A 21,408-nucleotide genomic window follows, 5' to 3' on the forward strand; every position below is an offset into this window, starting at 1 on the left:
TTCCACGGGCTCTGGGCAGCCGAGTGGGTCCTCGGTGTCACATGCCCCAGCTCTCACTTCAGCCGGGGGGCCAGCTGCTAACAGCCAGCAGCTGAGGAATGTGGGGGTGCCAGGTGGCGTGTGGGAAGCATAAACACCCTCCACCCCAACTGGCTTTGTGTTCTTTTACACACTGGGGGGAAAAGGGCGGAGGGGAAGAATAACTGTTTTCCCTCCTTGAATGGTTTTAGTTCAAAGGCATCTATGATGTAACTATAAATACACGAGAATGATCTTTGAAATGTTCAGAATACCAGAAGTTATGTATCCCAACGGTATGGAGCATATTAAACCCTATTGATGTAGTCATCCCGATCAGACGCTTATTTTAAACCCCTGCTGGGCTGGGTGCCTCTTCTGTAGCTGGTTCTTCCCCTCAGAAGCCACGGGTTAAAGCACAGACACCCGCCACAGAGGGGGCAAACACAGATCAACCATATCCAGCGTGTCAATAACTATAAGTGGGCTACATAGCAGAAATTTAAAGCCAAATCCAATGTAAGCTGAGACGCGAGACCTATTTAAAACAAAGCAACTGGGCCCTGGCTGGTGTGGCTCAGTGGACTGAGTGCCAGACTTCAAAGCAAAGGGTCGCTGGGTCGATTCCCAGAGAACGTGCCTGAGTTGCGGGCCAGGTCGCCAGTAGGGGGTGCACAAGAGGCAACCACATATTGATGTTTCTCTCTTTCTCTCTTTCTCCCTCCCTTCCTTTCTCTCTAAAAATAAATAAATAAAATGTTAAAAAAGAACAAAGCAACCGGGAACAATTGACCCTGAGGAACGGGCGAAGGCATGCCAGGCAAATGTAAGTTCAAAGGAAGGATGAGCCTCATCTTGGTGCCCAACAAAGTGAAGGCCAAGGCAAAGAGCATGAAATGAAAAAAGGATCCTTTGCGATCACAAAGAGAACCACATTTACGTGCAAACAAATATATCCCACGGTCTGTGACGCCTGGAAGATCATTTTTTTCTTTTTGTTTTCATTTTTATCCAATGCTCTAGTGAAAAAAAAGTAGACTTTACTGACAGACTCAAAACTCACGTGATTTCAAATTGTAAAAATTCCCTATTTCCCGTTCCTCTGGGGCTGCTGGCCGGCAGAGTAGTGTGGCATCACACAGTCACCCAGGCAACGGCCTGTGGGCCAAACGCAGCCCGCCCCCCGGAGAAATCCACACCAGAGAAAACCTATGCCAAGATGGAGAACCACTGAACTCCAGAAAAGCAAAGACAGGAAAAAAAAATCTTGAAAGCAGCAAAGAAGATAGATAACACCTTAACGATAATTTCTTATTGGAAACCACAGAGGCCGAAAGGAAACGGTATAATTGTTTTCATGGTCTGGAAGAAAAGAGCTGGAAACCCGCAGTCCTCCATCCAGCGGGAATATCCTTCAGAAAAGAAAGGAAAAGCCAGACATACTCAGATGAGAGAAAAGGAGAGAGTTTGTCTCCAGTAGATCTCCTCTAAGGAGACTGGCTTAATAAGGCAGGGTCCAAAAATCGGTCAAAATGAAACAAAAATCAGGTTCTTTAGAAAGATCGATAAAATGGACAAATCTCTAGTAAGGCTTAGAGGAAAAAAACCAAGTGATTTAAACACCACTAATGATCAATACCAGGAGTTAAATGGCGGATATCACGGCAGACCACATGATACAGGGTGCAGCCAAGGGGGGGGCCCAGAAAAGATTTGGAATGGTGTCCAGAACTCAAAGTGTACAGGAATATTGGAGGAAATATTAAGATATCCTCACCGCCCCCCCCCCCCCCAAGGTGTCAGTTGGGGGAGGGGAAGAATGGAGCAGGGCCATTGAGAGCTGTTTTGCATAGCAACAGTTTTGCAGCTAACCTCTGGATTGGTCATTTAACATATCTATAACCTTTAACTGGTTTCATAGATATGTTAAATAGCTGTGGCCAAGTTTTGGGCCAGGGAGGAGTGGCAGCTACCCAGGCTGGAACTGGGGCTGCTTCTCTGAGAGAGTGCCTGCGAGAGAGGCATGTGGCTTTAGCAGAGTGAGGAACCCCCTCTTGGCCAGGTGAGGGGGAGAGCCACGCTGTTTTGGAAAGATGTAGACCCCTGTAGCCATTAGGAGGGAGAGCCACGCGGTTTCAGCAGAGTGCAGACCCCTTCTTGGCCAGGTGAAAGGGAAAACCACGCAGCTTTGCCAGAATGGAGATCCCTGCGGCCAGGTAAAGAAGAAAGACGTGCTTTTGGTGGAGTGCGGCTTTGGTAGAAGAGGCCCACACAGCTTTGGCGTGCTCCCTTTGGCTGAGTGGCCTGGAAACCGGGAGAGACTTTGACTGGAACTTGGTACAAAGAACTCTTGCCAGTGGAAGGTGCTGCATGACTTTGGATTAATTGGAGATGCTGCCTGGACAGGCAGGCGACACAGCTCACAGTGCCAGCAACCTGAAAAATGGACGTGTGCTCTTTTCCTGATTTATGGTACCCGGAGTTGGGACAGTGGGAGAAGGGAGCTCTGTGTGTGTGTGTGTAGGTGTATACCCTTAAAGACTTTCATATTTTAAGGAAGGCATTAGGCCTGCATAGCATTAAATAAACATTTTGTTTCCTTTTCACAAATCTCTGGCATTGAGAGATGTCTTTCCAATTGGCGGCAGACAGAAGAGCCCTATAGATATCAGTGTATCGTCCTTGGGAGGGGCCCCTGTTTTCTGTAGCAGTTTTTGGCATCCCTGGGTGGGCCAAGTATTGCCTCCCCTCGGACCTTTTGTTTGGTAACACACAGACATCACAAGGGCAGTAAGAGGATATTGCAAACGACTTCACATGCATAAACTGGACGACTTCCATGAAATGGACCAGTTCCTCGGAAGACACAAGCTACTACAGAATATAAAGTAGATCATTTGAATAGCCTTATAACTATTAAAGGGGTTTAATTTGTATTTTTAAAACTCCATTAAAAAGAAACTCTCAATTCTAGCTTATCTGGCTGAAGATTAGTACCAAATGTCTAAAGAAGAATTAACACCTATTTGATACAAACCTCTCCCTGAAAAATACAAGAGGAAACACTTGAGATTTTAAGAAGTCTGAGATGATTCATCAGCTTTCATTTTATGAAACCATGATACTTAAACTTGACTAAGACATCACAAGAAGGGATAATTATAGCCAATCTTTCTTGCAAACAGATGTAAAAAATTTAAAGCACGTATCGGTAAATCAAATCCAGTGATACATAAGGATAGCACGTCACACACATTTGCATCGAGGGATGCAAATCTGTTTCAACATTTGGTAATTAGATCATGGAAATCATGTTAACAGAATAAAGAGCAAAAGCATATGGTCATCTGAACCAATGCAGAGTAAACATCTGATAAGAGTCAATCCCTTATCGTGAGAACTCTCCACAAACTAAAGAACAGCAGAAACTGATCTGATAAGATTTGTCTATAGAGAACCTGAAGCATCCTCTTCTGTGGTGAATGAGTGCGTGTTTCCCCCCCGAGATCGGAAATGAGACCAAGATGCTTACAGTTACCATTTCTACCGAAGGTCAGTGCAATAAAGCAAGTACAAAAAAACTCTCAAAATTGGAAAAGAATAAATAAAACCATTACTATTTGAAGAAGGCACATGCACAGACAGTTTATGAGTAGGTAGAAAATTCGAAAGAATCTACAAGTAAACCATGTTAATCGATAAGTAAGTTTAGCAAGGTTGTGGGCTATAAGGTTGGTTTGGAAAATCAAGTGTTATTTCCATGTTGTGCCAACAGACAATGAGAAAACAAGAATTTAAAAGTGAGAAATTTGGCCCTGGCTGAGCGCGGGCCTGCAAACCACACGATCCCGGTTCGATTCCCAGTCAGGGCACATGCCTGGGTTGCAGGCCAGGTCCCAGTAGGGGACTCAGGAGAGGCAACCATACATTGATATTTCTCTCCTTCTCTCCTTCCCTTCCCCTCTAAAGATAAATAAATAAATCTACAAAACATAAAATAAAATAAATTTAAGAAAATAAATAAAAGTGAAAAATTTTATGCTAGCCTCAAAACATAAAAATAGAGGAAATTTATCTAACAAGTGTTTTAATATCTTTACATTAAAAAAAACTAGGAGAACACTACTGAATTCATTTCCTAGGCCTGCTACAACAAATTGCCCCTCACTGAGTGGCTTAAAACAAGCTACCCTTGTTAAGAAACAAAAGCTAGTCTCCTTATGGGCAGACGTTTTTTCAGCCTGGGTTCCCTGAAAGCATCGATCCCTACAGAAAATGATCTGAGTGACTGTTTTCTCAATCCTTCCAAGGGCAGGACAGTATAGGGTCAGGACCACTCTAGCTGCAAATGAAAGGAGTCAATTCATTCCGTACAATAGGTGTCTCAGGGCATTGGGTTTAATTCCCAGCAGGATCCCCAGTTGAAAAGGGCTATCAGATCAGAGTTCCTCCTAGAAGTGTGGTGGGAGGTGGAGAGGGGAAAACTCGGGATGGATCTCCTACCCAGATCCCAGGCTGCCCTTTGACCCTTTCGGCATGAAAGTAATTTATTTCCAGAGTGAGTTCTCGACACTCAAGAAGTAATTGTGCTATAAAACACAGTCGTGCACTTAAGAACTTCTTTTTTTCCTTCTTTCCCAGAATGGACTCTTGGAGACATTGGTTGGATTGACTCTCGGATTTCTTTTTCTCCTTCCTATGGTACTCACCCCTGCCCGGGATAGCTCCTATTTAGGAATCACAGTGGAAGAATGGGTCCCATCTCCTTCCAGGATCTGCTGTTTGAGCTCTTTAATGAGTGCGGGGGCGACTTTCCTCGCAAGGAAAGTCCCCCTGTGTGCCATGGATGAGAGTAAACATGACTGAGACATGATGCGATCTGCTTGGGGAGGAGAGGTGGCCAGTTTCCCAGAGGAAAAAGGCCTTGAGCAGTGGCCAGTTTCTCAGGGGGAAAAGGCATTGAGCCCCTTCCTCCAAGGGCTTTTATTGGGCTGTAATACACAGGAATACAGGGCGGCAAGGATCAAACAGTAGATAACATTTCAAAGAGATCTCAGGGCTTAGTCTGAGTCAGAGTCTGTCAGGAACAGTTTTAGGGTGTCCTGCTCGAACCCCTAACATACGAATGAAAGCACTCTTAACAGAGCAGATTTCATGAGTTTTTCAGGAAATCTTTGTGATGCCAGATTTTTCCTTGGGACAAACTCTAGCAAGGCAAGGAGCTGCACCTCTCCCCCCATCAGGTATTCAGGTTTAAGGAGATTAGAGCCAGGAAGCGCTTCTCCCAAAAGACATGGGGACTCAGGCTATCTCAAAGCTGAGGGGTGAGAGTCCATTGCTCTTTGTTGCAGCCCCCCGAGTCCTTCCATGAAGGCCTCCCAAGTGGTCGTATCTGGCCTAGGTTGCCCCTCCTCTGAGGGATCTTACCCATTAAGGACTTCCGACCGTGCTTTGGGGGCAGGGAGGAAACTGAGGCAGCATTTGCTATCAGACAAGCTTTGTCTCCCATGGCTCTCATTCCAGAGGTCGGAGCTCGCTCATCCTTAGCCACAGGGGGTAGAGAGTTACAATTCCTAAAACCAGGCAGAGCGGTCCCCAACAAATGAGGGCAAAGCAATCACAAGTGCCTTAGAGTTTTGCAGAGCAGATAGAACCCGCCTGCTAACTGCCTGCGTCTGGGCATTTCTGGACTCATCCGAGGATGGTATTTCCTTCTCTCTCACCTCACACTTCCTGAGTTCCACTGCTTAGGCCAGAAATGGCCATGGTAAATGGGGGGCAGGCTAGAGACCAAATCGGCCCTCGCCACATCCTCTGCATGTTACATCAGCGTGGCCCTAAAACCCCAAGACATTTCAGTCACGCATCTAACATGGTTGTAACTGTGGTTGTGCAAGATTCACTCAGAGGGATCTTGGTGCAGACTGGCTCTCTGAGGAACCCGAGCAGACTGACACAGTACAGAGGACCAGAGGAAGGGGGGCAGGTGGCAGACACATGGAAGTGGGGTGTTTCCCTGCTCCGGAGGGAGGCCTGGGGAGATGTAAGACTCCTCCTGCACAGTGGTCTGTAGAAAGAAGAAAGCCATCATTTCTACAGGGGTCTGGACTGTGATAATGCCGGAGCATCACACACATGTCAGTGTACGCAGATCAGGACTCTCACTCAGCGCCCTGTGCCAAGGGCTCCCACGCTTATGTTCTTGTATCTGAAGACCCTACCTCACTTCTACGAGGCTGTGTAACCACAATGCCCTGAACATTAAATATATAGCAGTGGGTTAACTGTGATTCATTCTGATGACAGTACATTCAATTTGACGGCCAAGATATACCTGTGAAACGGGGACGATGGCTTTGGAACCAACCTCATGCTGGTGGTAGGAGGTGCAGTTTTCTCTGCCAAGGGATCACAGCCAGAAGAAACCGTCCTACTTGCTCTTCGCTGTGGGAGGAACACCGGGCATGTTCCGCAGATAGCAAGGGCCAAGGAAGACAAAGCCCAGGTACTGCAGCCTTGGAATAGCTGGAGAATCTGCACTTGAACTTCACAGATGGCGGTCCCAAGAGTGTCTGTGCAGGATCCTTGGAGAAGGACTGTTGAGTGGTCGATGATGTAGAGACTCCACCGCTGCCCGGGGGGAGCTCAGGGGCTTGCAGCAGTCAAAGCACGTGACCCCCGGGGCACTGAACACCACCACCCCGTGGGTCTGTGCAGGGATACGCAGAAGGACAACACGGCCCAGAAGAGTCTTGTACTCTCCAACTAGCCTTTTACTTTATTACTATTTTTAAAGGTTTATTTTTTATTCTCATTTGAGAAAGAGAGAGAGACAGAGACAGAGACAGAGACAGAGACAGAGACATGTGAAAGAGAAACATTGACTGGTTGCCTCCTGCGTATGCCCTAACTGGGGTTTAATCCCACAACCCAAGCATGTGCCCTGACTGTGACTAGAGTGAGTGACCTTTCAGTGTATGGGACGATGCTCCAATCAAATGAGCCACCCCAGCCAGGGGTCTCCCACTGGCCTTTGAGAGGTATTTGGAATAGATCTTAATCTCACTCTTTTAACACTCCTTTTGCAGTTTTTCTCCTTTGGCCAAGCATTCCAATCTCATGATTCCTCTGAATGTTTGGAGGCTGGCTGAGAATGGAACCACCTGGTCCTCTGAAGTGGACTGGGTTGGGAAATGGCTTCATGTAGAGACTGGGGATGTGGAGATGGCTTGGGATGTGGCTATGCATTTTCATGTCCTGGGATGGGGAAAAAGAAGATGAATAGTACATGCTACTTTCTACTGAGAGCTCACTGTCTGTTAGCTCTTGCACAAAGTGCTTTGGATGCCTTGTCTCCTTTCATCTTCATGACAAGTTTGAGACAGGGGCTGTGAATATTTCCATTCTGTGGATGTGGAAACCAACACTTCAAGAGGGTAGATCACTTGCTTGCAGTCACACAGCCAGTCCATAGTAGAACCGGGTCTTGAACGAGAACCTCTGATGCTGGAGGCTGAGCTCTGAGCCACTAAAGCTAAAAAGTTGTGCCTTCTAACCCGACTTAGAGAAATATTGGACCAAGCACGCTTTTGCAAGAGCACTGCCTACATCTTTGATGGATGTCCTTGGCTCTGACAACCCTCTGTAGCACAGGGCTCACCTCCCACGGAATTTAATCTCCTTGCGGCACGGGGGGTTGGCCCCGTTGATAACCAATAAATGTTTATCAGTTGAACTGACTGAACAGGTGAGTTCTCTGGGACAGTTTCTGAAAGGCAGACTCACCCAGTAAGAGGTGCTGTCGTCTGACATTCTTGCACAGACCTGCCTGCAGGAGCCACACAGTGAAGACAAGCCTTAGTGATGGTCCCACCCTGGGATCATCACCCTTGCCCAGCAATTTTATTTCTTCTCAGTCAACGTGTTTTTCTGAGATGACTCAGGAAACTTGTACAGAGTTTTAAAACTAACACATGCTGTTACATTCAACCACATGTTGCTGTCTTGTAGGGTCATTTCTATAAGGTCTTTGCCCCCCCTCAAAACTGCACACTAACTATGTGACTCTTGCTAGCTGCTGTGGTTATGAAAGACTCCCAGGGTGGTATAGAAACTCTAGCTGTGGTGCACAGCTGCCCAGTCTTTGGGACAAATGAAAAGATTAAAGGGTGGATTGCTGAGAGAGATTTTATCATTATACAGAAATGAATTTACCATTATATATAAATGAATGAGTGCCCCAGGGTTATGGCTTTGGTTTGGAGAGCGATGAAGAACTGAGCAGCTTTTAGGAATATCCCGGCAATCAAAGGACTGAGGCGGTGCAAGAACACTTCCAAGGAACTGGGAATGGGAGGTCCCTCGGATGCCACAGAGGGGACCACTGGAGGGGTCCCGGGTGGCCTCGGGTGGAGATGCCCGTGTGATTTGGGAGGGACGGAATGGGCCTGTCAGAGGTGGGAGAAGCTACTATTTAATCTACTCTCTGTGCCATCATCTCAGGCTTGGAAAACTGCCATGAGACATGGCTGTTGCCAACCTTTAGGATGCCCTGGGCAACCGCAAAAATCCAACGGACTCTAAGACTAACTCTGGAAACTCCGGAATGTCTCAGCATAGCAAGTGGGGGGCATTGCCTACACCCCCAACCCCATCCCACAAAGACAGGATAGTTTTATCCAGCATTTCCAAATGATATTCCAGTGGCTCCCTTGGGAAAAAGTCATGTATACTCAAGTAAGTTTGAAAAATATGTGGTTAAATAGAAGTACACTGTTTTCTACAGGATTTCTCAGGGCTTCTCACCTGCTGTCCTGAAGTGCGTGTCTTGAGGAAGGAGACTGTGTGTATATTGGAACAGTCAGGTTCTAATGTAGAAGGTAGGCGATGCTTCTTCTTACTTTGGCTTACACCAACCACACAGCATCACGGGCACACGGCTAAAGCTACTGAAACACAGACGTGGATTCGCGTCCTTATGCGAATGTGCATACTCCACAAAAGAGCCGAACAAATGCCTACGTACAAGGAAAGGATGATGGTTGCGGGGGACGGGGAGGGGGCCTTGGGGGCGGCTGGGCGGAGAGGGAGAGCTTCGTGGCAGAGTTCCAGAAGAGCTGTCCCCCACCCGACCAAAGGCCAAGTGTCCCTGATTCTGATTCTGAATCGCTGGGTGACCTTCGCAGGGTCACTCAGCCCAGCCGGCTCTGCTTCCTATGAACAAAGTAGAAATTTAAAAAGCAAAAGCTTCTCCAACTTTCTTACAAAATATTACAAGGACTGAACAAGCCCATGCCGTTCAAATGTTTTGAGCCTGTGGTCAGGTACACCGCCTAATGACAAGGTTGGGTCTTGACCACGAGCAGGATTAACAGAGGGGTTTGCGGAATAGGCAGGGAGGGAGAGTCTGTTCTGCCAGGAGTGTGGGTAGCTGCCACCCTGGGGTCTGGGTGAGTGAGTCATGCCCTGTGTGAGCCCCTCCCTAAGCCAGCCAACTCTGGAGACTTGAAAAGAAAGAAAACTGAGAACAATGAACAGGTGACCTGCCTGCGAACAGGTTGCAGACAGAAACAAGACACGTTGGCCAGACAACCTTCAACCCCAGTGGTACCCCTTCTTCCACTAGCCCAGGGGGGGTCCTATTTATTGGGGGCTTTTCGAGACTGCTCAAGTGACTATTTGGTCAGAGCATGCTAAATCCGACCAAAGACACGGGACTTCCAAGAAAGGGCGCATCAAAAAGTGTTTTTTTGTGTGTGTGATGGCAAGCTCGTGTGCATTGGGCATGTAGGCAGTATCCTTTGTTCAAATTTTATGCTTGCTTCTTGGCGCTGCTGAGTCACTGGGTTGTGTTGAAGTCTGAGTTAAAAAGCCAGTGAGGCGGGGCCTGCACCAAGGAACCCTCTTTTGAGTAGAGCACGGGCGCCACCTGGAGCTCAGTGTGAGTAATGCAGACCCCACTTGGCTGATTGGCAGCTATGAGATGGAATGAGTGGGGCCGGTTTCCTTTTGCAAGAAGCAATACAGTAAGGCCCGGAATACCTCTGTGACACCCTGAATTGCTTTAAGCAAAAGGCAGTGCATCAGTCAGGGTTCTCCAGAGAAACAGAACCAACAGGGTATATACGCATATCAAGAGATTCATTTTAAGGAACTGGCTTGCGAGGTTGTGGCATCTGACCAGTCCCAAATGGGCAGGCTGCAAGTTCAGGCAAGGAGTTGATGTGACCATCTTGAGGCCACGTTTCTGCATCTCCAGGAAACCTCGGTTTTTGCCCTTAAGGTCTTGAACCAACTGGGCGAGGCACATTAGCCACATTAGTTGCTTGTGTCCCAGTCACATTCCTACGTTGGAATCCAAACTCAGACTCCACCACAGGACTGTACTTGGAGATAAGATCCTTGTCAGAGGAGATTAAGTTAAAATGAGGTTGTTAGGGTGGGTCCTAATTTTAAAAGTCCGGTGTCCTGATAAAAAGAGAAGGAAGGGAAAGACCCCGAGGAGAGATCTCCAATCCTGGAAGCGGGTCTGAAGGTAAACTCACGCCGCCCCCACACCTCTCTGTCTTGGATGCCTGGCGTCCAGAATTGTGAGCAAATAAACTTCAGTTGAGCCACCCAGCCCGTGGAGCTTGGTTCTGGCAGCACAGCAGGGCAATACACTAGACACTTCCGTCTTTCCTGAACTTTAACTGTGCATGACTTTTTTTTTTTTTTTTTACGTGGGTAGGATTGTCATATAGATGAGGAGAATTTTGATGATCTGCTATTTAAAATTCTCCCAGGTTTCCAGGATAATGATATTTAATGCCGTTTAATAGGTTTAAGTTTAAGTTGGCATGGCCTTCAAAGCTTTTTGGACTGCCCGTAGTAACGAATCTGTTGAAATCATTACTAATGCACACACACCCACAGATGTCGTGGAAATCAAAGTTTCCTGAAACGAGGCCTTCCTGTATGAAAGACTAGCCAGATGGCAATCGGAAAGAGTGTGCTTATGGTTAATGTTCCTGTAACTTGAACTGATGCCGCTGTGCAAACAGTGCTTGTTTCGGGGCTTCCTTTTGTGTTGGTTGCTGAGATACCTCCACCCTAGACCACTGAGTTTGCTATCACAGAGTACCACAGACCAGGCGGCTTATAAACACCAGAAATGTATTGCTCACAGTCTGGAGGCTGAGAAATCCAAGACCAAGGCATCAGACCATTCAGCATCTGGCGAGGCTCCTCCTCCCAATTCACAGGTCATCATCTTCTTGCTGTGTGTCCTCACACGGCAGAAGGGGCAAGGGCGCTCGCTGGGGTCGCCCTGGGACAGGCACCGATCCCATCCCTGCGGGCTCCACCCTGGGGACACCAGCACCTCCGGAAGCTCCCACCTCCTACTGCCGTCCCACTGGGCATTAGGAGTTAACAGANAAAAGACCGGTGTCCTCATAAAAAGAGAAGGAAGGGAAAGACCCCGAGGAGAGACCTCCAAGACCTGGAAGTGGGTCTGAAGGTAAACTCACACCGCCCCCACACCTCTCTGTCTTGGATGCCTGGCGTCCAGAATTGTGAGCAAATTAACTTCAGTTGAGCCACCCAGCCCGTGGAGCTTGGTTCTGGCAGCACAGCAAGGCAATACACTAGACACTTCTGTCTTTCCTGAACTTTAACTGTGCATGACTTTTTTTTTCTTTTTACGTGGGTAGGATTGTCATATAGATGACGAGAATTTTGATGATCTGCTATTTAAAATTCTCTCAGGTTTCCAGGATAATGATATTTAATGCCGTTTAATAGGTTTAAGTTTAAGTTGGCATGGCCTTCAAAGCTTTTTGGACTGGCCGTAGTAACGAATCTGTTTAAATCATTACTAATGCACACACACCCACAGATGTCGTGGAAATCAAAGTTTCCTGAAACGATGCCTTCCTGTATGAAAGACTAGCCAGATGGCAATCGGAAAGAGTGTGCTTATGGTTAATGTTCCTGTAACTTGAACTGATGCCGCTGTGCAAACAATGCTTGGTTCGGGGCTTCCTTTTGTGTTGGTTGCTGAGATACCTCCACCCTAGACCACTGAGTTTGCTATCACAGAGTACCACAGACCAGGCGGCTTATAAACACCAGAAATGTATTGCTCACAGTCTGGAGGCTGAGAAATCCAAGACCAAGGCATCAGACCATTCAGCATCTGGCGAGGCTCCTCCTCCCAATTCACAGGTCATCATCTTCTTGCTGTGTGTCCTCACACGGCAGAAGGGGCAAGGGCGCTCGCTGGGGTCGCCCTGGGACAGGCACCGATCCCATCCCTGCGGGCTCCACCCTGGGGACACCAGCACCTCCGGAAGCTCCCACCTCCTACTGCCGTCCCACTGGGCATTAGGAGTTAACAGATGAATTTTAGGAAGATACACGTATCAGTACAGAGGAGATCCTTTGACTTTATTCAACTGGAAAGGATACGTGTAACACATATTACCATTAACAGTTACCTGAAATGTTTTAAGGAGTGAATAAAACTTTCAAAAGCAGTGGTGGATTTGATGGCTGCGGTTGTTAGCATAACCCCAGTCGGGCCTGAACGGAGGCCCAGACAGACCACTGGGGACTCGGGGCACGAACTTGTGTGTCTGTCCCTGGTTTTGAAACCAAGGATGCCACACACCTTTGCTTTCAAATCCCTTCATTAATTCCATTTCGGACGTTTCTCTTATTGTCAAACTTTGTTTAAATTCTTTTCTTGACATCCTCTCTCCTTTTAAACTTGAGTAATAAATGCGTGGAGAAGTTACTTTAGTTACCAAGCGTGTCACTGGCTGTATTAAACTTAAGTGAAAGAAGAAGGAATAATCCATTAAAGAAAATGCCGTGCTTTTTAACGACTGCCCGTAGAAGCCCGAGACTGACACGCCCGGTGGAGGGCACTGTTTGTCCTTGCCGAAAATGCTTTTGATATGTCAGACCCACCCATAAGGCAAAATAGCTAAATCCCAGGAGGACAGAAATTAAGAAAGACTTCTGGGCTCCGTAATGATCACAGATGTCCAATGGGAAGAAGGATTCATTGATACTACACTTGGCTATTGCTAGAATTAGCTTCCTCGGGGCCTGGGTTGAGCATTGATGGTAGGAAAGAAGGAGATGAATGAAGACAGGGGGAGAAAAGACAGAGAAGCCTACAGGGAGTAGGGGGTTTTCATAGGCAGAGTTGTGCATTCAAGGTCTCCAAAGGCCAAGGGACTACCACAACCTCCATTTCCGGCTAAGCATTGCCCGCCCCACTCCTGGACAAGGGTGTTCCTCTTTTAGGATGCCTGCCGGGCACGCAATGCCAACAGAGGGTTACACGGACATTCGAAGGAGAATACCTCCACGAAAAGGAACTTTGCAGGTTCCTGTGCTTACAGCCCAGGGGGTGAGACAGAGCCTTCTGGAACTCTTGGAGAATTAACATTCTAGGGAGAACGAAGTGGCCAGTTTACTTGGGGAGGCCGGCCCCAGAGGGCCCCCTCAGTGTTCCATGCTGGGGTTTCTCCAGGATTGTAAAGAGAAAAACAAACTTTGCCTCCAAGCACAGCAAACGACTCAGGTCTGACTCCTTGGGGGCTTGTCTCTTCACCGTAATCATAGGAGGGAGCTAGAGGAAGACAAGGAATGGCTAGGATGGCAAGGGTACGGTCAGGGGAACCGGCACACCCACCCTTTAGAAGTTCTGGTCCAGTTGTACCGGTCCCTGGAGGTGGGTGGGGCCTCCATCAGATTGGCAGGGACATCTCTGGAAATGTGCACAAGTGCCTTAAATACTCAGTCTTACAAGACTAACAGAGTTATAGATGCTAATGCATTTGTTTGGTAGGGAGTCCAAGGTAACATCTCTGCACTTGGCCTTTTTTACTCCCCCTTGCTCCCTAGCCGCATACGACAAGTGTCCACCCATGGGCCCACTGGTGGCTTTTCGAGCGATGGTAAGGGTTTGAGAAACCCAGAACGAGGACAGCAGATTCTCAGGGCACAGTGCTCAATCCCTTCCCTCCTGGCACTCAGGTCATCAGCATGGACACACGTTCGTGGGGGGAACCGCGTCCTGGCAGAGAAATTCTCTGTGGGAGACGAAGGTCAGGTGGAAGGGGAAACGGGGCCAGTCTGTGACTGACTGACTACCTTTGGGAAGCAAAGCAAATCCCAGTTCTCCAGGGAGGTTTGCTTAGTGCTCATCAAACTGCAGCCAGAAAAAGACATCTGTGAATCCCAGGACAATAATGGTCCACGCTTCCTCCTCCTCCCCACCAAACCACGACACACAGCGCCCTGGGACAGCAACCCAGACACAAAGAGTAATGTTCGGTATGAAAAACACACAAGGAGGTTCCTTGCAAATGTAAAATTCTAGAGAGGCATCCAAAGGGAGGAACACGATGGATTTCCTTTTTGCTGTTTGGGGGGTGTTAGGAACTCTTAAGGCTGCAGGGACCTTTACACGTGACCCCAGTCCTTGCAGTCTCATTTTACAGAGAGTAAACAGAGATTTAATCATTTTTGAAAGAGTGATACACAGAGCAAGAATTCCACGAGATTTAGTGGAGGCAGAATATTCCAATACTCACGTTAGAAGCCAGCTCCTCAGAGAACACTTGGTGGATTCACTGCCTAAGTGGTTTATGGGGGAGATGGTTTTGTTGTTGCTGTTGTCATAACTACAAGCCACGCTGTCATTTCCTGGAAGTCCCATCGTTATTACCCGCCAGGCTTAATGAGATGAGATAGATGGGCCCTCAGCAGCTCAAGGCCCTATTGGTTTGGTCTCTCCTCTCTGTGCTCAGGCCACAGTGTTGTTTTCCCAGTCACTTAGCAACGGTGCACCGCCCCCGTATTGAGAGGCCTGTCTGTCTCTCCTGGTTCCCGGAAACCAACAATAACAGAAATCTCACACACCCGTTTGTTGATGGACCGAGTTTCCTGCTCTCTGTTCCTTAGGGCTCTGGTCCCTGGGGCTTCAGTTAGACGTCCCTACACGTGAGTCCTCCTGGGCCAATGAAGTGTGAAAGTGTGGATCGAAGCACATTCAGTTTGTTAAAAAATGTTCCTTTGTTTCAATCAAATGTCTCAGACTCTTATTTTTTTTAAGATTTTATTTATTTCTTTTTTGAGAGGGAAGAAGGGAAGGTGAAAGAGAGGGAGAGAAACATCCCTGTGTGGTTGCCTCTTGCACGCCCCCTGTTGGGGGCCTGGCCTGTAACCCACGCATGTGCCCTGACTGGGAGTTGAACATGCAATCCTTCGCTTCACAGGCCTGCACTCAATCCACTGAGCCACACCAGCCAGGGCAAATGTCTCAGATTTTTCATAAATTCATGGACCTCGTGAATCTCCTCGAAGGCAGCTGTAACAGAGTTTCGCCCACTAGTTTGGGTTGAGACACCTATTTTTCCCTAAGCATCAGGAGGGATCAGTGCCCCAAGAAATATTCTTGGGGAAATGCGTTATTATTTCAACCTCTTCCTTAAGACCAAGTGTTCCGGGTAGTTATCCACTCCAGAAGAAAAAAAAAAACACTGCAAACTGAGGTTTCATATACAACTTTGTGAAGCAGTCCAAGAACCCACAAATCAGGTACATATTTAAGCCTAGGTATGCATATGTCTTCACATTATGCACCTTTTCAAACCACCTTTGATGTATTACATAGAGAATAAACAACTCAGACTGCTATTTTCCTATTAGTTTTGAAGTGTACGTGTTTCTCAAAAAGCTTTAGTCAGTTCGGAAGCCTGCGTCTCACCTGGGACCGGACGTCCAGTCGTGGTGCCCCGGCTGCCGGAAGGGCGCCCCCTTCTGGCAGCATCAGCTGTCAGTGGGCGTCGTCACCAGGCTAACTGAGGTCGGACGCAGTGCGTGCTGGCGAATTTGTCCCTGTGAAAGCTGCCCAACCCAGGAAAGAAGGGAGACTGTTCCAGCATGCTGCCCTCCTTCACTCTGCTATGGAGAGGGACACTGAAAGGGGTGGGGGAGGTCGAGGAGGGTAAAGGGGGCATAAATGGTGATGGGAGAGGACAGCTTGGGGTGGTGAACACACAGTGCCATATACAGAGATGTATTGTAGAATTGCACACCTGACGCCTGTATAATTTTATTAACCAGTGTCACCTTAATGAATTCAATAAAAATAAACAATAGAGAGGCCCACTGACTAGAAGCACCAGGGTCCCAGAGATGGCCTGAAGCTGCAGATGAGACTGGCCTGGAGATTGGAGCCCTGCGGTTGGGAGTGAGCCTGGAGATTAGAGCCTTGGGCTTGTCATCTCCTTAAGGTTTGGGTCTTTCATGAAGCTTAAGTACCTGGTGGACAGGGGAGTGTCTCCCTCCTGGGTAAACGTCCCTCCTTTCACCTCTATCCCACCCTGAGAAGGCCTGAATGGGTGAAAATTCCAGGCCTTAATCTAGAATTTTCAAGCTCCAGGAAGAAATTTTGCTATTTTGGGGACTCTTTTACTTTTTTTTCCTTTGCCTCTTCTTTCCATCCAGATATTGGCTTAGATTAAAATGTGGGTCCAAGGAGGTCACTCAGTCTTCCGTCTGCGGGCTCAGAGCACAGGTGTGAATGGGGTCCTGGCGGCTTATACGCAGAAAGCCTTCCACCCAGGGCTTTGAGCCCAGAGCTCATGGCGATAAACATCAGGGTTTGCCTAGAATGACTCCTTTGCATTCTGGTTCAACCTTCAGTCGTAGTAAGTAGACCGGGGGTGTCAGAGCCTGCTTCTCTCTCCTCCTCTCCCAGTCTCTGTTTATCAGAGTCACAGAAACAACCACAAAAAAACCTCAAATGGTTTATCCATGTGATTGGCAGCTCAGAACTTTTGGGAAAAGTCCTCATTCACGGCCCCTTTCCAGAGAGTTTATGAGTCATTGTGCTTTGGTAGGAATAATGTGCTTCCAAATAAGTAAGCACTGAACTTTTGAAATTGTTCTGTAGTTTAATTGCAATGCATTTCAAGCTGTCAGCTCCCGAGAGACCCGTATTAAATTCTGGGGCGAGAGACCGGGCACGGACTTGGGCTGCCCTAACGACTCTGCCACGTTGGTTTCCACATTAAACCAGAAGGTGGCGCAGTCTGAAAATTTATGTCCACGTCTCGGTCCACACAAGGGGTTTCTGTTTTTCACAGGAACGCAGCGCTGGAAGACGACCAAAAATTGTAAAAGACCGTAATTCAGATCCTGAAGATTCATACAACTCATGGGTGTATTTCTTTGGGAAGGCTTGGGAAAAATGCAGACAAAAGAAATCTAATTTGTACATTCTGGGAATTTTAGAGATAGTTTCCCATGTTCTTTTAGAGAAAGGTACAAAAACAAGGCACTTTTATGCTTTTGTAAATAACAAGCCCGAGTTCGGACTGGGAGGACTTCTCATTTCCTTTCTAGAATGAAACAGCTTCACGATTCCAGTTCTTTGACCTTTCTTGCTGCCCCCAAGGAAAAGAAATTTCCTGACTGGTACAATCGGACCGTTTGACAATTCTTGTCCGCATGGAATTTAAGAGCTGGAAAGGATTTTTGAGAACCTTTGGTCCAAGCTCTCCCCAGTGCAGTAACTGATCTTGTTCGCAGAAACGCCATCTATCTGCACACCTCACTAGGGTCAATAGTGCATTCACGCAGTTCCTTCTCAGACCGACAGGGGGCGGGGTGTTCTAGTCGGGCACTGCCCTGGCTGCTACTCCTAATACTGCTTATTGAATCCTTCATTGATTCAGAATCCACTCATTAAGTGGATATTCAACCATTTAACTGGTATTTACCCATGGCTGCACTGAATGAAACAGGCTTCCTTACTGAATCCTATAACCAGTACCTGAGACAGGTCCTGCTATGATCTACCATTGCAGGTAAGGAAGCTGGCACTCAGAGAGGTTAAGGAATTTATCCAAGGGAACTCAGCTAATAAGGGGTGGTGGTCATGGCAAGGAGCTCGTTTTGAATCACATCGGCCTGACTCAGAGTTCATACCCTGAACTACAACGCTCTCAAGTCTTCCCAAGTGCGTCTGTAAGGAGGGCCCCTTAGGAATTCCTCCTTCTCTCTCCACGTTGGAACCTCAATAGACGTGTCTGCCTTTCACGGCCCCTGGATCGATCCTGTGCTCTTCAGCTCCTCTGTCTAAAAGCAGCGCCGTCTGTCACGGGATAATCCTTCAGTTAGTTGAATGCCCTGACCATGTCCTGGCACTCATTCTACTATTCTTATTAGATTAAAAAGACCCAGTTTTCTGCCTGCTCCTTAAAAGGCATGGCTTGCAATTTCTCAGTCTGCAGCTCTTCATCTGTCCACATCTCACTTTAAACACTGTGCCCAGGATGCTGGGACCTGGCCAGAGGAGAGAGCCTGTGGTCATTGCTTCCTTGTTCTGCATGCGTTCTGTCCAGAGCGTGAGCATGTGGGCTTTGCTATATTTCTGCAACCCAACCAGCCACCGTTTGTCCCTGTGCAAACCACTTAATCCCTTGGGGATTCTGTTTCCTTGTTCACGGGCCTCTTTGTGCCCCTGGTAACCTTCTGAGGTTTGCTATCCCTCTTTGGTGGGACATTGCCTTCCATGTTTGACTGTGCTCCGCGAGGCCAGAGGCCAGGACTGTTCTGTTCACCCCGGAGCTCTGTGCACTGCCTGGAACTGAACGGCCAGTGAATTGGTAAAAGAAGGCCCCTACCACGTGGGGGTAATTACACCCTCCTGTCCTCCTTCGCAGGGTTGTTGTGCGAAGCAAATGAGAAAATGCACAGAAAATATGCTCCGTCACACTAAAAATAACGCTGCTACCATGACGTACAGACACCACGGCACATACTTTTTAAGAAAAGTCAATCCATTGTTTTACACGTGACACAAAACTCCCATGCTGTTTATTCATTAATTTGGTTGCTTATTCACTCTTCACTTATGAAGAGTCTTCTATGCGCTTGGTAAATGTAGTTTTGTTTGGAGTCTTACTTACAAGCTCAGCAAATTCTTCCCATCTCCTTGAGACGCACTATTTTCCTTGTTTCTAATTCTGGCACTTTCTCTACTGTTCCAGCCCCTTCCATCACTGACACGTGCACAGTGCAAACCTATTGCATGCAATGGATTAATTGGGTTTCGACATGCATTGGTTAGACACCTAGAAGGCACGTGTGTTTGCTTTTCGCTTGCTGGGAAAATGGCAAGCGTAGGATAGGAAGGTGCTGATACGCTTTAATCTGTTTCTACCAATGGGCGAAGGAAAAGAAAGCACGGTTTAAGTGACTTAATTTTTACCAGGGAAAATTATATTGTAACTGGAATAGTCAGCCCTCCTGTAGTTTGTGTCCATTTTTGGCTGAAAGTAGTCCAAAAAGTAAGGAAAGACTTTAGGAAAAATTGTTTCTGGTGATGATGGTGTATTTTTTGTTTTCATTAGAAGTCATTAAAAGTGGGTGAAATTCCCTTTTGCTTTCTAATGGTCTGTACAAATGTGTTCCATGGAACTTTGATTTGATTCTTGCCTACGATGTGCCCTTCTGGAAGCTTTATAATGTACAGTCAAGAAGCCAACGTAAGCTGGCTCGGAAGAACCGAGAGAAACTAGACAAGCACTGGTCCCATCAGATTGAAGGGAGCACCACAGCGGTCACCTCGCAGACCGCTGAGATCAGCGCTGCCGAGACGACACTCATGGAGCGTATGGTCCAGTCTTTGGAGACCGACCTGGACTCAGTGAGGGATCTGAAGGCCAGTTTGGAGAACAGCCTGAGGAAGGTGCAGACACACTGTGCCAGCAGATGGAACAACTCAATGGGATCCTGCTGTACCTGGAGGCAGAGCTGGCCCAGACCCGGGCACAGAGGCAGTGCCAGGCCCAGGAGTATGAGGCCCTGATGAACATCAAGGCCAAACTGGAGGCTGAGATTGCCACCTACCGCAGCCTACTGGAAGAACGGGAGGACTTCAGTCTTGCTGACGCCCTGGACAAGAGCAACTCCTTACAAACCATCCAAAAGACCACGACCCTGAGGACTGTGGACGGCAGAGTGGGGTCTCAGGGCAACGACAACAGAGTTCTGAGGCATTAAAGGCAGCACAAGTGGGGCATCCCTTGGTAGGGCAGGAGGCCAATCCAAAGTTCACTGAAAGCAAAAAAAGAGAAGCCAATATAATGTTGTTTGACCCGTTGTATTTCAATCTTGACTGCAGACTCCTTTGTTCCTAGGATACCTGCTTTCCACCTTGGGACATGCAGGTATGGAATGATTTCAGACCGATCTGACTCTAGGAGCTGGGGGGTCCTGCTCAAACTCTCATGGACTCTTCTTCCTAGACGTCTTTATTCTTAGACCTATGCTCTTTGCAGCACTCTCCAGCAAATAGGAAAGGAAGCTAAAAATCAGAGTCCCCTTCCCATAGTTTGAGATGCAGCAGTTAGATGAGGCCTCAGGATTGTCTGAGGTGACAGCAATAATTCATGTGAAGGTCAGAGTCAGCCCTGCCTGTGGTCCGAAGATGTGCAGGGCTTGGCTGTCCAGAGGACAGTTCCTGGAGTTCTCTCAGCCACAGGGGCTCTTCCGTAAGTTTGGCCAACACAGACGGGGAAATGTCTCTGTGCGAAGAGCCCACTGAGTGGAGGGGGTGTTCCTTGCATCCCAGAGATTCTGCTTTGGTCCCTACACGGGAGGTAGAGCGAGATGCAATGACCACCCAAGAACCTCTGTTACTGAGAAATTTAGATGTTTTCAATGTCGAGCATTTTATGTGCTTATTGGCCATTTGTAGATATTGTTTAGAGAAATGTCTACTCAGATCTTTGCCTATTTTTAAATTGAGTTATTCATCTTTTTATGTTTGAGTTGCAGGACTTTTTAAAACATATTTTTTGTATACTAGACCCTTGTCATATTTGACGTACAAAATTTTTTTACCGTCCTGTGGGTTATCTCTTTACTTTCTTGATAGAATATTTATTTTATTTTATTTTCCTTTTTTATTTAATTATTTTTCAAGTACAGTTTTCTGTCTATTACTCCCATCCCATCCCACCTCCCATCCTCCCCCCTCCCTCCCATTTCCACTCTTCTCAGTTGTTGTCCATGTATCCTTTATATAGGTTCCTCTAAATCCCTCCCTTATTTCCCCTGAAATTCCCTCCCCTCTCCCCTCTGGTCACTGTCAGCCTGTTCTCTATTTCAGTGTCTTTGGTTATATTTTGCTTGCTTGTTTCTTTTGTTGTTTAGCTTCCTGTTAGAGGTGAGATCATATGGTATTTGTCCTTCAACACCTGGCTTATTTCACTCAGCATAATGCTTTCCAGTTCCATCCATGTTGTTGCAAAAGGTAGGAGCTCCTTCTTTCTTTCTGCAGCATAAAATTCCATTGTGTATATGTACCATAGTTTT

At 47.3% G+C, this 21,408-nt stretch overlaps 1 protein-coding gene across 4 annotated transcripts in view; it reads right to left on the minus strand.

Moving 5' to 3' along the window:
• LOC119003533 (uncharacterized) overlaps window positions 1-14,811 on the minus strand; it is a 50,369-nt gene extending 35,558 nt beyond the window's left edge. For all 4 annotated transcript variants that reach the window (XM_037069978.1, XM_037069981.1, XM_037069980.1 and 1 more), the window contains exon 1: window positions 14,610-14,811. In XM_037069978.1, the coding sequence (XP_036925873.1) occupies window positions 14,610-14,734 (125 nt within the window). In that variant the 5' untranslated portion in view covers window positions 14,735-14,811. The remainder of the gene's footprint in view (window positions 1-14,609) is intronic.
• Between the last annotated feature and the right edge of the window lie 6,597 nt (window positions 14,812-21,408).

Source organism: Sturnira hondurensis, unplaced genomic scaffold (assembly GCF_014824575.4).
Source record: "Sturnira hondurensis isolate 20B ecotype Veracruz unplaced genomic scaffold, ASM1482457v3 Scaffold0018728, whole genome shotgun sequence".
Taxonomy (NCBI): domain Eukaryota; kingdom Metazoa; phylum Chordata; class Mammalia; order Chiroptera; family Phyllostomidae; genus Sturnira; species Sturnira hondurensis.